Source organism: Phoenix dactylifera, chromosome 1, assembly GCF_051530095.1.
Source record: "Phoenix dactylifera cultivar Ajwa chromosome 1, Ajwa_hap1_PhDact_Kaust_v1.1, whole genome shotgun sequence".
Classification (NCBI taxonomy): Eukaryota; Viridiplantae; Streptophyta; class Magnoliopsida; order Arecales; family Arecaceae; genus Phoenix; species Phoenix dactylifera.
The window spans coordinates 15,002,383-15,018,680 of NC_143190.1; the positions used below are offsets into that span (position 1 = coordinate 15,002,383).

Sequence of the window (16,298 nt, forward strand, 5' to 3'; positions counted from 1 at the left end):
CGTGTCTTTCGAGGCAAAAGGAGGAGTAGCCTTCCTTCGATCGAATCCACGTGATGTTGTACAGATCTCAAAGCAACCAGTGGATGATCGTGGGAAGAAAGGCAAATCCTTCTTCCGCGTAAAAGATACACCGAATCTGGAGTGTTTCAGTCAATTTAGAAACCCGAATCCCGTCAACCGCTTTCCCCGCGGATATCCACAAATCCGACCCAAATATGTGCATCTCAATTACTCACATACCCCTACTAGCATCCAGAATTACAAAGAAACCTACCATAATCTCCGCTATATATTAAAGCCGGCGACCGAAGACCAGGGGATTCCGTCCGTGTCTCAAGCTTTGTGGGGAGGCCTCCGTCGGGAACGCAAAGAAATCCGAGCGCTGGTCAGAGACTGCTGGAGAAAACCCTAGATTTTCTCCGGCGGTGGGTTCGGCTTCTCGGGCTCCGATTCCAGGGCGTTTCGAGATGGGGATCCTCGACAAGCTCAAGAATCTCGATGCCTATCCCAAGATCAACGAGGATTTCTACAGCCGGACGCTCTCGGGAGGCCTCATCACCATGATCTCTTCCATCGTTATAATCCTCCTGTTCATCTCCGAGGCCAGTAAGTTTCTTTTTCTCGATTACTGGTTTATATTCGTTTGTAGGTGGTGATTTATTATAATAAGGATTTAAGCAAATGCTTCATGGGGTCATGGGTTGAAATAAAAATTGGATTTTGAGTAGGCTCTCTTTTGTTCGTAGTTTGTGATTAATAATAAGAAAGATTCAAAAAAATGCATCATGTGGTTATGGGTTGAAACAAAATAAGATTTTGAGTTGATTTATTTATTCAACCTCAAATTTCTTTGAGTCCTTTTTTTTTCTTTGTTAAACTTTTATTACTTTTCTGATGGCATATTTGGTTTTTATGGAATTTATCTGTCTATTGAATCCATGATCCTCCAGGCACTGATTCAGTTCTTCAATTACAAAAAATTTATGGTACAATTAGATTGTTATGAGCTCCCTCGTGCTAGTTTTTCTGGCATATTTAACCACAATTTTTTTAGAGTTATATCAAACAAAAAAATATCCAATTTGATCTAATCCTAATTGCTGGCATGAATGACTGCGAGCACAAGATTCACTTGAACTACTGATTAGCTATGATACATGGTGCAACGAAATTGTTTGAAATATCAAAGATATTTCAGATATGCATGCGAAGCTTGATTTGCAGACACTGTGCTACTTTTAACAAGTTAATCTGCTCAGTGTTGCATGGAGTTTGGCAAACTTCCATGGTAGACCAAATCGATGGAATCAGTCCTTCAAGCACCACCTTCAAACTCATTGGGTAGTGGCTCTCTAAGCCATCATATCTGTCTCATCTTCTAGCAATATGAATCCAATGGGTCTTTTTCAAATTAGCTTCATCGGGATCTCTTTGCGTTGTTGCTCTTATAAGGCAAGCGAAGTAACAAGCTTCATAATTTTAGGCTGCACAAGTCATGTGGGCTTAAATTTAAAACTACACAAATCCTTGCTGACTGCACAAGCCTATCAAGCTAGTTTATAGGTGTACATAAGACAATTGCTTTAATAAGTGAGATGTGCCTCTTAGCGGCCATTGAAGATGTGTAAATCTTACAGGCAGTATGTTAGACCATTGAACATGAAAAGGTTTTAGTTCTATATAGTTTTTTTTTTTATATTTAAATTTCAAATCGGCACCACATATATGTTTGTTCATGGTTGGCTGCTGTCGGCAATTGTTTTCAATTGGTCAGGGAATAGGGCCAGCAATGCTCAACCTTTGGTTTCCCTCATACTAAAGATCTGCAGGTACATTCACTCTTCAAACCCAACTTAAAGAGCTGTGCTTGTGGGAAGACAGGTTCAAATGGAGTTTACCAGGCTTTTGTTCTACTTTGTTGATTTAGAAGAAAAGTATTGTGTGATACAAGTGCATGATCATGTGTTAATTGGCTCTGATGCAAACTGGTTGATGCTTCTAGGTATTTTGGAATAAATCCCTGATCATTCATGATCATTAAATTGATTCTAGATCACCTTTGTAAGCTGAAAATATATGCAACATTCCATTTAATCATAAGGTCAATATTAATCCCTATTGGATCTGATAATAAGCATTGCATCTTGACATTGTAGTGCCCATATGATCAATTTGATTTGGAGCTTAAGTACAATTAATTTTATGATGGAGCCTATAGAGGTGGTATCTTAATATATACCTTGGCTTAAAAACAAACAATGGAAGCAAAAAGGTGCACTGGTCTAGGCTAACATGTGCATGAAGCCGTCTAGCCCATGATGAAAGGATCATGCTTGGTCTAAAATCTTCTAATTTCCCTCACAGATATTAGTGCACTGTCATATATAGTGGGCCTAGAAACCATGACTCAAGTTCACTGTTTCTGTCCTGTATCCTTTTAGCAATGCCACTTTTCCCGATCCCACTCAAGGTTGATATGATACAAGTCTTGATATAATGCAGCAATCAAGTAACTCAGTGCAAGCTCAATGGACCTGAGATACAAGACCTAGAAGTATGCCAGCTTAATTCAACTGACTGGAGATACAAGACCCAAAAGCATGCCATCCTAATAACATGCAGCCCAATGGTCATAATTTTTTTTCTTTTTCTGAAATATGTGAAAGTGTAAGAGACAAAGTTTTGAACTTAGGACCTGTTAGTTAATAACCATATTTTAGGTTTTCTTAAGGATAAGTGTTAATGCTAAACATTTTTAGCATGTATGCATGCACGTGCGAGAGAGAGAGAGAGAGAGAGCTTGGCAGTATGTGAAAGGAGGGTAACATATTGCCTGGATAAGATAGGGGGATATGATCTTATGATTCACTACCCCAAGAGAAGTTAGGGAGGGAGCTGCCACTTGTTCTTCATAAGATGATCGGAAATCTATTGGCTATCTCAGCAATTTCTGCCGCAAGTGTGACAAGGATCAAACATGGCCTGAATAAGGGAAGAAACGTATATTAAGTACCTGATCTTTAAAGAGAAGGTAAGACTTATGGCGAACAAGTTGCACTTTAAAGGAAGATACGTGAAGAACTTGCTATAATTAAAAGAAATGAGCCTGGATGGTAATATGGACATAAACAAGGAGGGAGCTAACTACCATGAAAGAGATGGGCCTAGATAGAGAAGAATGTGATAGAATTTAAAAGGTTTACCCAGCATGAATTTGTTATTCAGACTTGTTAACTGTTCTTTATGTTGGTTTTAAATAGTTGTTGAATTTTACAATTTGCATTTAAAGTAAGATGTTGCTTCATGAAACAAATTAGCTTCATCTTAACTCTCCTGTGGCAGCTAATCAGATACCTTTTGATTTTGTTTTTTGGTGATCTGCATTTGTCACATATGTATTTGTAATTTGTAATTTTCACATATGTATTCTAAGTAGAAATCATTTACACTGAAATCTGTAGATCTTCAACATGTAAAAAGCACTATTGTCATTTTTTTTTATTCATTCGCTGCAGGACTTTATATTTATTCAGAAACTGAGACTAAGCTGATAGTAGATACTTCAAGAGGAGAAAGGCTACGAATCAATGTCAGTATTTAGACTCCATGCAGTCAGTTATTTGTGAGATTTGTTGCTTACACACATAGACTGCTTGGTGCATTTAGTCTATGTTAACAGATTATTTTGTGATTTAAGAAATCTGAGAAATGCCTGTCTTGTTGAAATTTTAAGCTGCTATCCTTTGGAAAGAGTTTGAAATTATTCTCAAGCATTTTGATTGTATTCCGATGACTTCGTGTATCATATGCCTGATGTGCCTGTTCTGAATTTAGATCCTTGAGTGGCTAATATATAGCTATTAAGTTATTCAAATTGCATTTGTGCAAGCTATGTGATACATTAACCTGTTTCATCAATAGAAACTGAATAATAACAATTTCTATGTTGCAGTTTGATATTACCTTTCCATCACTTGCTTGTTCACTTGTTAGTGTTGATACCGTGGATATAAGCGGGGAGCAGCACTATGATATAGTATGTTCATATACCTGCCTTTCTTTTTTTGCTAGATATTTTGCACCTTTTCTTTTCATTATCTTCAACTGACTTGATGATCATATCAAACTGCATTGCTGTGAATTATGTTCTAAAACACATTTATTATAACATTAAACACATTCTACGTCATAATGTCTATTTACTTGCAGAGGCATGACATAACAAAGAAAAGATTAGATCATTCTGGTAATGTTATTGAGTCAAGACAAGATGGTATTGGCGCACCCAAGGTTGGTAACTTGGTGACTTTTGAAATTCAAAATGCTTCCTGGTAGCAATTAATACTTCTAAACATGTATGTGTTATGCCCATCTTTTTTTTTCCAGCTTATGCATAGTTTTTAAACCCTTTGCAGTTATCTCTGCATGAAAATTATTTTGCTTTGGCGCTTGACGATTCTTGCAAGTTCTGAGCAACCTTTCTTATTTGTGGTTTTTGTTTTCTAGATTGGCTGTATCATGAGAGATAAATGGTTAGCTTGAATTTTCAGATTCTCAGTGTGATTTATAAATGTCTTACTGATGGTTGTATTGAGATGATATATTCAACATCCACGGTTATGAAACTTTGACATTAGCAGACATGATATGTGCTTGCTGCAACCATTAAACATTCCAAAGAGACATACACGGCCTTGTTATTTAGCGTACTGAGTTCTTTAGATAAACAAGATATGCAGCATGATTTTCGATCTCTAATCATAACCATAACCAACAAGCCATGCCACCATTGTTAGGGGTCAGCTTTATGAATCCTCACTTGCTAATTATTCATGTTATGTCTATCTTTGATGTGTTGTGCAAACTTTTTCATGTACTTTCATCCATCCAAGGTCCGCAATTTCGGTACCGGATACTGTATCGGTATCTTATCCGTTTGGTTTGGTACAGTATGGTACATCCCTGTACTGAAATAGCTCTCTAGCCATTTTTTTTAATTTTTATCTCAGTACGCCTCGATATAGATCGGTACGCATCTCAATATGCCTCGGTATAGGTCGGTACACCTTGGTATAGGGCAGTATGGGGCTTGTACCGACTTAAAGTTAAGTTTCGTACCAATTTTACCGATATGGTACGGTACGTCTTGTATTGTGTGGTACGGGATAGTGCGACAGACCATGCTTCCACCTTTATCCAGGCTAAGCTAGCCTGGGTCTTCCTCTTGGCTTGCTAAATCCTTCAATAAATACTACCGTCCTTACTAGTTCCTTGCGAAATTTCTATTTTACATGTTTGTGCCTTGAAACTGGTGATCCATCACTTTCTCTTTAATTGGTGAGACACCTTTAACCATGATTTTGATTCGTTTGAGACAAAATCTTTCTGACATGACTTCCATATTTTGATATGCTGATTGAAGGCAGCATGTTGGAATAGGATTTTCTCCATGGCAGACTCACAATAGTTTTTCTAATCCCATAATATGTGGTTTTGGAGTGATACCAATCAAGATATATCTGTATCTAAAATTGTAACAATTGAAGTTGATTGGAGTCATCTGAAACTAACTATAAATAATTGACTAGCAAATTTGTTGAAACTTTAACCTTGATATTTATTGATATCAGCCTGTAAAATAACATAGAATTTCTTACAAGTATAGGCAAAGGTCGAAAATATTGTACTCTGAGCTTCAAGTGGTTTGGGAGATATGCTAGAGTCTTTTTTTATTTGTGTTTTAAGATTCTGTGTGTAATGTGAATCTTTAATCTTTTTAATAATAAATTTTAGTGGCGGTTTGATATAAATAGAGAGCTTTCTAGATATATTCTATGTCATCGAGGCAAATTTAAATCAAACAAATTTAATCGAGGCCACCTTTTAGTCTGTCAGTTTGGAGTACAGATATAAGTTGCATTATTTTAGTTTGAGGGTACCTGATGGTATTGTGCCGGTTTAATTTTGTGTCATAAGCTCAACTGTGGAACCTTCTACTTAGAGTACTGCGCCTTTTTCCTCTTTGACAGTCCACTGTCTTCTACTACATGAACACCTAGTCCTTAGTACCATGAAACCTAGTCCTTAGTACCATGAATTAGCCCAAATCACTTTTGAGTTAATTAATTTTGTGATCATTGTTTTTTAAAGTTAGCCTTATTCATAATCTGTCCTGCATCTCAATGTTTAAAAAGGCTTTCATCACTTGCGTTTGCAGCCATATTTAATCCCACTTCATGAAACTGTAATTTTATACTATATATAGTTATTTTCCTGTCTAAGACTTTTTTCTTCAAATTTTCTAGGCATTTCTTGCAGTCATATAGACTTTTCATCCATTTATCCATCCTTCATTCTAATTAGTCCCTTGCTTCATTTCTAAGTAGCTATTTCTGCCTTGCCTTCTATTAGTATTAGTAAAGAACTTGCGTGCAAGTTATCACAAAAAATATCCCTTTTTTAAATTTTAATAATGTCATCTAGTTGTTATCCTCTATGTTAAGCCATAGATATATTTGTGGGAGATGTTTTTTAGCATGAGCATTGGCAATACTTGTTTGCCCAAGTAATATGCTTGCACTTTGTTTCCATTCTTGCATCAAAATGATAACCTGCAGTTATTTTGTGTTTGGCAAACTCATTTTCTTTCAGTTCTTTAGCATTTTTTTTTTTTTTTTTTTGTAGAAGATCTTGAGGACAGTCGTTGTTTATAGGAGCAATTTCTTGCCATTTTATCATGATATTGCTTGGTTCTCTAAAGACTAGGGTATAGTACAGGTTATTAGGCTTTGTATCATGGTTTTCTTTTTTTCTTTGGTGGAATTTTGTGAGGTTTCAGGCAGGGATCCTATTAAGAGACCTGACCTTGGATCAAGAAATGCGCACTCTGTTGTGTACTGGATAAAGGAAAAAACACTTGTTCTTGGTGAACAAGAACTCCCCTTTTCCACAAACCTCACTCGTCTAATATTTTACCCTTCAAGATAGGAGGCTTGTATATGACAGCAAAAACTGTTGTGCAAAGGTCAACAAAAGATCTAATTGTCTCCTTCAGTTTTTGTGTTTGACTGTTTGCTTGTTTTATCAAGGTTTTTTTTTATAAATATGTAAAAATTTCTCTGCTTAAACCCAATCTAGGCTGTTTCATTACTTTATTGACAGTCTCTTTTATCTTGCATTATTATGGTAAGATTAAGCAGTCATTTTATGAAGAATCTAGACTAAGTGGCAACTATGACCCTTCTAGCCTGGGTACCGTGAACCATGATTGTGTTCATGATCACAAGGTATACAAGAACATTAAATGCTTATGAAGTGCGTATGTTGTAGGAGTATTAGGAAACATGAAGTCTTAAAATACAATTTATTGGTGGTTTCAATTGTACCTGTGAGCTTGGTGGTTGACTGTTTGGCATACAAGCTTGGTGGTTGACTGTTTGGCATACAATACAGTGAATTCATGTATACCAAAAATTACAGATCAATAAATAACATAGCATATCTTTAATTGTCTTGATAACACATAGTATCAAATAGTGTGTAATATATTTGTAAGTTTAACTGTCTCGATAGCATATAATATCAACAAAAGATATGTGTCAAATAGTGCATTGGAATGCAAATCACTTGATAGATATGTGATCAACAAAGTTTTTAGTTTTGGTTAAAATGATTTCTTTGGCTAAAATCTATCCAAGATTGACCACAGTTTTGGAGTTTAGTAGTTTCAGACAGTTCCTGTCAATCCTGTCCAATTTTAGTTTAAGGTCTGATGCTTGAGTTTCTGACCTTTGAAGGTGCTCTTTCTCTTGAAGTTCTGAATAGCGTGGCTCATAGTGGACTTTCAGTGGTTGTGAAAATGTTCTATGGAATGTTTCTCATCTGATAGTGCATAGCAATTCATGAATTCAAGCTTGGTGTTCATTATAGAACAATATTCTTTCTTGATTACAAACTTTGGTATTCATTTGTGTCTGCAATATATTATATTCTTTACTCATTTAATATTTAGGCAGTTATATGTTTCTTTCTTTCATACAGATCGAAAGGCCTTTACAAAGGCATGGAGGAAGGCTTGAGCATAACGAGACTTATTGTGGTTCTTGCTATGGTGCAGAAGAGGTATGTTATCTTAACTGCACTGAAGTCCATACTGCTTCTTGGATGCATTGATCTTTTACTTAGGGTACTCTGCCATGTCAATTGTTCTTCTTCTTTAGGATTAGATTCAAAGATTGTGAGCCTTCTCTCAACTTTAAATGTAAGAGCTTGCTTCTTTTGATGCAGTCAGATGATGCTTGCTGTAACTCATGCGAAGAAGTTCAAGAAGCATATCAGAAGAAAGGATGGGCCCTATCAAATCCAGATTTGATTGACCAGGTCGACATGATGATATTACCCATTTTAAGCTGACCACTCTCGGAGTTCTGTTGATTTTGAAGCATGTCATTTTTAAAAAAGTTATAATTTAGAACTGGCTTTGGATTTGGCACAAGTGACATGTATTTCCTCATAAATATTGTTAACCAAATGATTTAAATGGTTGAGCGTGACTATAAACGCACATTAGACAAGAAAAGGATTCAAATTGCTGGTTTTGTGGGATGTCATTAGCAAGTGGTGTTCATCTCCACCACAACTCTACAGCTGCCAAGGACAGCTCAGAATATAGATTACAATATTACATTCTCTTTAATGTTGTCTGAAAACATATATTATTAACATTTTCCAGTCATGGCATAATCTGCGAGTCTTTGCATAAAATGCAAAATGTATGCATTGTAAATGACTGCAGCAAGAAATAGTAGCATGGTGCTAGTCTTGTGGTTGGTTTGTTTTACCCAGCTTTCTAGAAGAGAATATCCATCAACCGTGATAATAGTTTTGATAAATGTTGTTTGTGCATATGACATGGTATTTTTGCAATCTAGATGTTTCAAGTAACTTGAGCACCATTAGAGATAATGCAATGCAGTGTTATCTTAGGTTCATTTGACATTTTGAGAAGATCTAGTCTCATTGCACTGTCAATGAGAATTGGAAGAATAGAGTTCAAATCCAATTATAGTTCTTAAATTATTGTAATAAGATTTTGTTCCTTTCTTGACTATAACATATGAAGCTGAAGTAACTCATATTTTTCAAATCATGCTTGCACAATTTTGCATACAACGTATAGTTTGGAATGGAGCAAAATTATTTAGGTTCAGAGATGCTAGAAATTTCAAAAGTTTCAAAATGGTAAAGTACTTGAGTTCGTGCTTCTAATGGAAATAAAGAACCTAATATAGCCTTTAGTCTCAAATGCACTGTGCAGTTCACATGCACTGCTAGTTATGGCTTATGACCGTGTGTTGACATTTCTTTTCCGCTTTTGAAGCTTGTGACATATGGGTGCTGTCTTCCTATAAATAGGGATACCATTATTTAATGCCATCTTCTTAATTCTTGTTGTACAAGGTAAATTACAGTAGTGCAAATTAAGCTCAAAATATGGGACAATTATCTTCAGTAGTTTTTGATTACAAGTTTCAAGAGGGATTATTTACTATCTATATGCTCAAAAGCTGTAGGTTATGCTCTTCCATAATGGCTTTAGTTACTGGCCAGATACTTTACATCATGGTGCTCGTTTGATGCTCAGTTCTTTTTTTGTTCTTATAAATGTTCTAAAGGCATCTTTAATGCTAAATCATTAACTTTCTCTCTTCAAAGATTTTTTTATGCGCTTTAGGCTTTTGCTTTTCTTGATTTGATGCTGATTTTAAATGCTATTTCAGTGCATAAGAGAGGGCTTTTTCCAAAAGATAAAGGAAGAAGAAGGGGAAGGATGCAACATCCATGGGTTCTTGGATGTCAATAAAGTAGCTGGAAATTTTCACTTTATGCCTGGAAAAAGCTTCCACCATTCTAAAATTCGAGTGCATGACTTATTGGCTTTCCCAACAGAAAGTTATGATGTGAGTAGCATAAGTTACTTTTTCTTGCATTATATTTGGATATATATGAATTTCAGTCTAACTTATTTGTCTAACAGAATATCATGACTAACATCCTTCCATTAAAAACGCCAGATAAGCCACAAAATAAATAAGCTATCCTTTGGAAAAGAGTTTCCAGGTGTTATAAATCCACTTGATGGGTAAGTTGGATGGATTACCTCAAGTTTTCAGCTAACTGGTAACTGTAACCATTCAGATATAAGAATTTAGGATCACATCTTTTGATTGCTTATTTGGTTTTGATAAAAATTACAGTGCACAGTGGACACAAGAAGCCTCATCTGGAATGTACCAATATTTCATAAAAGTGAGTACATTACTTGCTATGTTTTTGTCATGAAGACTTCTTTTGACTGGATTGTAATGGACAATCTTAGTCTTTATCCTCTTTTCTATACATCCAATTAATTGTGAAATGTTTGGTTTCCTTACCTTTGCACCTATCCTATAAACTCCTTAGCTCTTTCTTTTGACATCATATGTGATTACTCAAGCATCATTAAGGGACTGCAATTCGGTATTTCTCAGGTTGTTCCCACAATTTACACTGACATAAGAGGACGGAAAATTCACTCAAACCAGGTGAAGTTGATTTGATCTGTAACTCTTGTCTGGTGATTTAGTACACAGTCTGGCACCTGAACTTTGCTGTTGTTTTACTTGCAGTTCTCAGTGACAGAGCACTTCAAAGATGGAAATGTTTATCCCAAGCCTCCTCCCGGGGTATTCTTCTTTTATGATTTTTCACCAATTAAGGTGAGTGAAATAATATATCCAGCGGGCTCATATGTGCTTGTTCTGAATTTTATTTGGAGTTCAATCGAAAAGAATGCTTAATCTTCCAATATGAGGATTAGATTCAAATGTATATCTGTGAAAATGATGCTTGATAAATGGCTCCATCAAATGGCATATGCTCAGTCTTAGTTATAGGTAGGATGAAGTTTCTAATGTTTTAATCAACTTAATTCAGCATCATCTTGTGTTCTGTATGTGATCTTTACCTTCTTGAAATATAAAGCAATCAAATGAGAAAGTGTTTGAACTTCATAAAAGTATTCTGTAATCTAAAATAATTCTGTTGCTGCTATTTTCAAATTAGAATTATCACAAATCCTATATATATGGGGGGAAGCAATTTCTTTTTCATCTTATGCTGCCTCATAGTAAGAATTAAAAATTGTCCTTTGTTGTAAATGGTTTCCTTTGTATCTCTTGTCAGGATAGACATGTAAGTTTCTGAGTGGTGTGTGATTTTGTTAAGAAGCTAGCAAGTTGAGTTGGGGAATTAATACATGATCAAAGTCATATCCTAACAAGATTGATGTTGATGATCCAGAATGATGTTTGTGGTGCACTAATAGAACATCAAATTGTTGGCAAGTTAAACATATCTCACAGCAAAGGAAGGTAGAAGCATGGGGATAGACACCCTCACGTGAAAAAAGGTCCACAAAGGCAAGTGATATTTGTGTAGGTTTGAGCTATGGCCTCAATACTTGAGCTGAAAAATAATAACAATCTTGAGGAAGATAAAAATGAATAATGGATAATCATTGCTAACCCAGCTTGCACTGGCTTCAAGCTAAAAATGCTAAAACAATGAAAGAAAGAGTGCTCATGTACCACGGAGACAGGAGATTCTGAAGGATGTTAACGCAGTGATCAATCTATGTTCTAATAAAGCTAAATAGGAGCAGGAATGTATCAGACTATGAGCATGGGAAATAATATCAGTACTGTATTTCTTATGCGAGGTTAGATATCAAGGACTATAGGATGTCTTAGAACAAAGGAGGCGTTGAAAATGATTGGGATCCTTGATGCAAACTGTTGTCAAGTTGCTTCTTGATAGACCAGATATGATGAGGGTCGTATCCTGTAATAATCATGTAATTGACATGTAAACTAGGAAAGAATGATTGTTGAGGAGTAAACGAGTATGATAACAATGAATGAATATGGATGACAAGGAGGGGATGCAGGTAGACCTCACTGAAAAAAATCACCTTGAAGGAATGCGAAAGTCAAAGTTCATCAAGAAAACAACAACCTATGTCTGCTAAATGTCATCTTAACAACAACAAGAGCACATGTCTGCAATCCACACCAAAATCTTGAGCTCAGTTGCTCAAGTCTTTTAGCAAGGGTGGTGCACTTGCTTCAAACTCATTGTTATCTTTCTCATAGACTCCCTACGTGTATTGTTATTATTCTTTTAGAACTATGCATCCCCAATCTCGAAACAGCTTTCACCTCTAGGTTACTATTCTCTTGGATAAATCTATAAGCTACCAATCAATTTTTGTTTTACTGAATTTGACATTAGAGTGAATTTTAACTTGTAAGCTCCTGAAAGATAAAGGATCCTTCGAAAAGAAGGAGCATCCTGGGGTCTAATTGTGTCGAGGAAAAAGTTCTTTGACCACAGCTTGATGACATTAAGATTTTACAACAGCCTCTTTATATGCCCATGGCTTATGATGCACATAGATAGTAACAAGGAAATACTGAGTGAATATGGGTCACAAGCTACAAGATAAGTGGGTTCTTAGATGCTATTTGGCTGTAAGCAAGAAATCATGCATAAAAGTAGCATTGATGTAGGCCAACTCTACAAAGGCCAGTCTACAATACTTCTAGGCTCTGATTTCAGGTCACTCTGAAATCAACAGAATGAAGTGTAGAAAACTTGCAGGGTGGGAGCATCAAGACCCTCCATAGGCATAGAACAAGCCTCAGGCTAGAGCAAATCAGCCAAAAGGTGGACAAAGAAAACAACAAATCTGGAAAATTATCCAATCTCTGCAAAAAACGATTCTTTTACAGCTTTATTCCTCCTTGTAATTAGCCCAAGAAACCCTAATTTGATCCTAGGGACACTAGGAACCCTGATATATCCAACAGTTGGCAATAAACCATATACAAAAATTGTTGTTAACAGTTGGATGGGAGAAACGGGGCAGAAGGCTCTTATTACATAGGGAATTGTATGGCTTCACTTTTATTTGTTTGCTGACTTGGCAAAAATGACAGCAGAAACTAAACTCCAAAGACCACCGCTAGGTCTAACTCAGCCATCCATCAACTAGACACTTAACATAATCAAAATAACCCATACAAACACCTAAAATCAGACCTAAGACCAGAAATGACTGAAAGCAATTAAAATCATACTGAAATCACAGCAAATTGTCTGAAAACTTCTAGACTTATTTGCTCCAAAATTTCTTCTTCACCATTTTTTTTTTTTTGGTACAACTTCACCATCAATGCTTGATTTTCAGCTTGGTTTCATCAAGCGTAGAAGCAGGTTTTGTCTTTTGAAGTGGCAAGGAAATTGGCCAGATGAAAATACGTCATTCTAGTATAAATGGGCCTAATGGGAAACTTGGCAGGTGAGGAAGAAGTTGATATTTTGAGGAATTGTTAGAGAAATATGGTTTGAGTAAGATTGTCAAGGGAGGGGGAGCTTGTTAAGGCATACCTACATAAAAAGCAAATGCAATAGGAGATTTGTTGAAGACTCCGGCCAATCGGCCAAGAATAACGCAGATAGCAACCCGGATGTGTAATTGGCATCATAATAATCTATTTTCCTTTTTAAATGACGAGATGAGTTTGAGTCATTAGAATATAACATATCAATGGTGAATCTGAAACACTAATCCTCTTGTCATGACGAATGGTAATACATATGGCAAGTTTGAGGCTAGCACCAATTAGAAGCCATAGTACCAAAAAAGGGTATTAATCTTGAAATTTAGTTCCAGATAAAAAAAATTATAGATAATTAAGATTTGCAGATAGTATATTGTTAGGAATGGATATGAGCATAGGTTTCATTAAAATGAGATACATGTAGGTTATCGCACCAAAATGTTAAGGATGCAACTTCAACTTCAGGACTTCCAGGGGTACATATTGTAGAATATCTAGAAATGTGAATCTCCCCTGCTCCCTTGTCGTTCTCTGACATACAGACATGCATATATGCACACATTTTGCTTTACTTCTTACTAAACCTATATACTGTTATTTTTATTTACAGGTACTTTATATTCAGCGGAGCACCTTACTGTATCTTTCTCACACCTGTTAATTGTATAATTAATTCATAAATATGTTTCAGGTGATCTTTACAGAAGAAACTAAATCGCTGCTGCACTTCCTGACAAATCTATGCGCTATAGTTGGAGGTTTCATGCAGCTTACCCCACTCTTTTATTTTTTTAAGAAATTCATTCTTGAATATAATTTGGAAAATATCTTAAAATTTAGCCTGTCAAAGACCACTTATTGACCTATCCATTAAAGAAATTTAGGATTAATACAATTAATGCCCCATCTTATACTTTTTTTTTTCGTTTGATGTTTTCATCCTTGAAAGAAATTAAGATAATCAGCATTTTTTAAGTCTGTCAGGGTCCATTAAGTAACTTTTTTTTTCACCCTTCTTTTAAGAAGAAAAAGTTTAAGGGCAAGGTGCTCGTTACCATCATGACCTGAAATGGGATGCATGTACTCACATAACATATGCATCCATGTTTTACTATTTCGGAGCTAAAAACTGGCTGTAGCAGCTTGCTCCATTGTATGTACCATCTTCAATTGTTCATTAGCTGACAGAATTCATACCGCTTGTATGTTATTCTTCGCTCAGACAAGTATGTTTTAGGACAAAGCTACCTGAACCTGATTTTAAGAATTTTGATGATGCTCAGGTGTCTTCACAGTTTCTGGAATAATTGATGCATTCATTTATCATGGCCAACGAGCAATTAAGAAAAAGATGGAGCTTGGCAAGTACATGTGATTGCTTCTATTTGAGGAACTGGTGTCCCAATTTTCCACTGCTGGGGCCCATTGAAAGATACGGTTTGATAGAACTACAGTGATGGACAGATGCTGCTGCTGCTGCTGCTGCAATTATGATCATTTGGTCACGATACTGCTCAAGCGTGGAACATGAAAAAATCATGTCTTCTTCCTCATAATATTTTCTGTTTATTTGTAATATCTATTTTATTAATTAGAGTACGTATATGATCTTTTATACTATTTCTAAGTGGTTCTTAGTGCTTTGATCTTTTGTGTTCTTGATTATTGCTGGAATTCTTTTATTTAAAACACTTTCGTTATATCATCTAATGGAAAAAAATGATTTGATGGTATGGTTCGTCTTGTTCATTCCAGCAATGAAAATGATTTTGTCATCAGTTTAATTTAACACGGAAATATGCAGGGATTTTGTGTAACCGTGCGGCCATGCTCGTAAGTTTGGCCTCTCATGGAGACCAGCTGGGGTTTACCGCTTACGCTGTGGCGATGACTCTCATTTGGAGGTCTTCGTTTTGAGTCTAGGCATTGAGTGGTGTGTCTATAAATGGATCATGCTTTATTTACAAGCCGTTTTGGCTAATTACAGGATTCTGTGGTGAAAGTAGCTGGAACCGGACAGGAAAACTTGCTCGAAAAATGGATTTATTTTGGTTATTTCAACAAACTATTGAGCAATTTGTATGGAATGCCATGAAAACGACTCATGGGGAAAAAAAAAAGCTAAATAAAAATTGGACACAGAAGAAAAGGATGAGGCCACCAAGGTGGTAGCTTGATAGTAAGGAGGCGATAATTCCACCCGAGTTGTTTGGATTTGAAACGCGCGGACGTCGATTAAATTAGAAGACTGGATGCCCCACGTCCGGAGGGCTCGTTGGTAGATATGTTTTCCTTCCATTTGTACCGAGGTGGCGCTGGGGTGACGTACCCATACGTAAGGCGGTGAGCCCTGTGATCTGTATCGAATATTTTTTGATGGAAGGGAGGCCTAGTAGTGGGGCTGCTACGCGGGTGGGCTGGTCCCTCCCCCTTCCCTCCTATTTTCTACCAAAAAAAAAAAAAAAAAGTAGGAGGAGGAGGAGGAGGATGAGAGGAACAAGGTAAGTTGCTCGGAGATTTATTTGGTTTTATCTTCAAGAGACGCTACCATCCATCGGGCTTCAGATTTCGAAATCCCCATGCCAGCAGAATACATATGCATTTATTTTATAGCCACGAGGTAATCCCAATAGAACTCAACCTCCCAACATTTTATTCCCAGAATGACGTAAGACTTAAACACGTGCATGCCGTATGAGCAGTAATAGTACACACTTTGTGTATTATTGCCGCTTACCTCAAGCAACCACTGAAGCAAACGAAAACGAAATCCCTGCAACCCCCAACCACCTAGAATAGACAAACCACCCATTTGAACAATGAAGAGGAACAAGCCTTCTATGGACAAACCACCCA

At 36.4% G+C, this 16,298-nt stretch overlaps 1 protein-coding gene across 2 annotated transcripts; it reads left to right on the top strand.

Moving 5' to 3' along the window:
* Window positions 1–304: 304 nt before the first annotated feature.
* Window positions 305–15,175, top strand: LOC103716459 (uncharacterized). 2 transcript variants are annotated; one of them, XM_008804463.5, is made up of 13 exons: window positions 305–606; window positions 3,516–3,589; window positions 3,953–4,036; window positions 4,210–4,290; window positions 8,041–8,121; window positions 8,287–8,379; window positions 9,780–9,959; window positions 10,074–10,141; window positions 10,257–10,308; window positions 10,530–10,583; window positions 10,668–10,757; window positions 14,134–14,200; window positions 14,726–15,175. In XM_008804463.5, the coding sequence occupies exons 1-13, from the start codon at window positions 468–470 to the stop codon at window positions 14,815–14,817; spliced, it is 1,155 nt and encodes a 384-aa protein (XP_008802685.1). In that variant the 5' UTR covers window positions 305–467; the 3' UTR covers window positions 14,818–15,175. The 2 variants fall into 2 exon arrangements, with proteins under 2 accessions (XP_008802685.1, XP_088577128.1); XM_088721002.2 differs by lacking the exon at window positions 14,134–14,200 and having other exon boundaries at window positions 308–606.
* The last annotated feature ends 1,123 nt before the right edge of the window (window positions 15,176–16,298 follow it).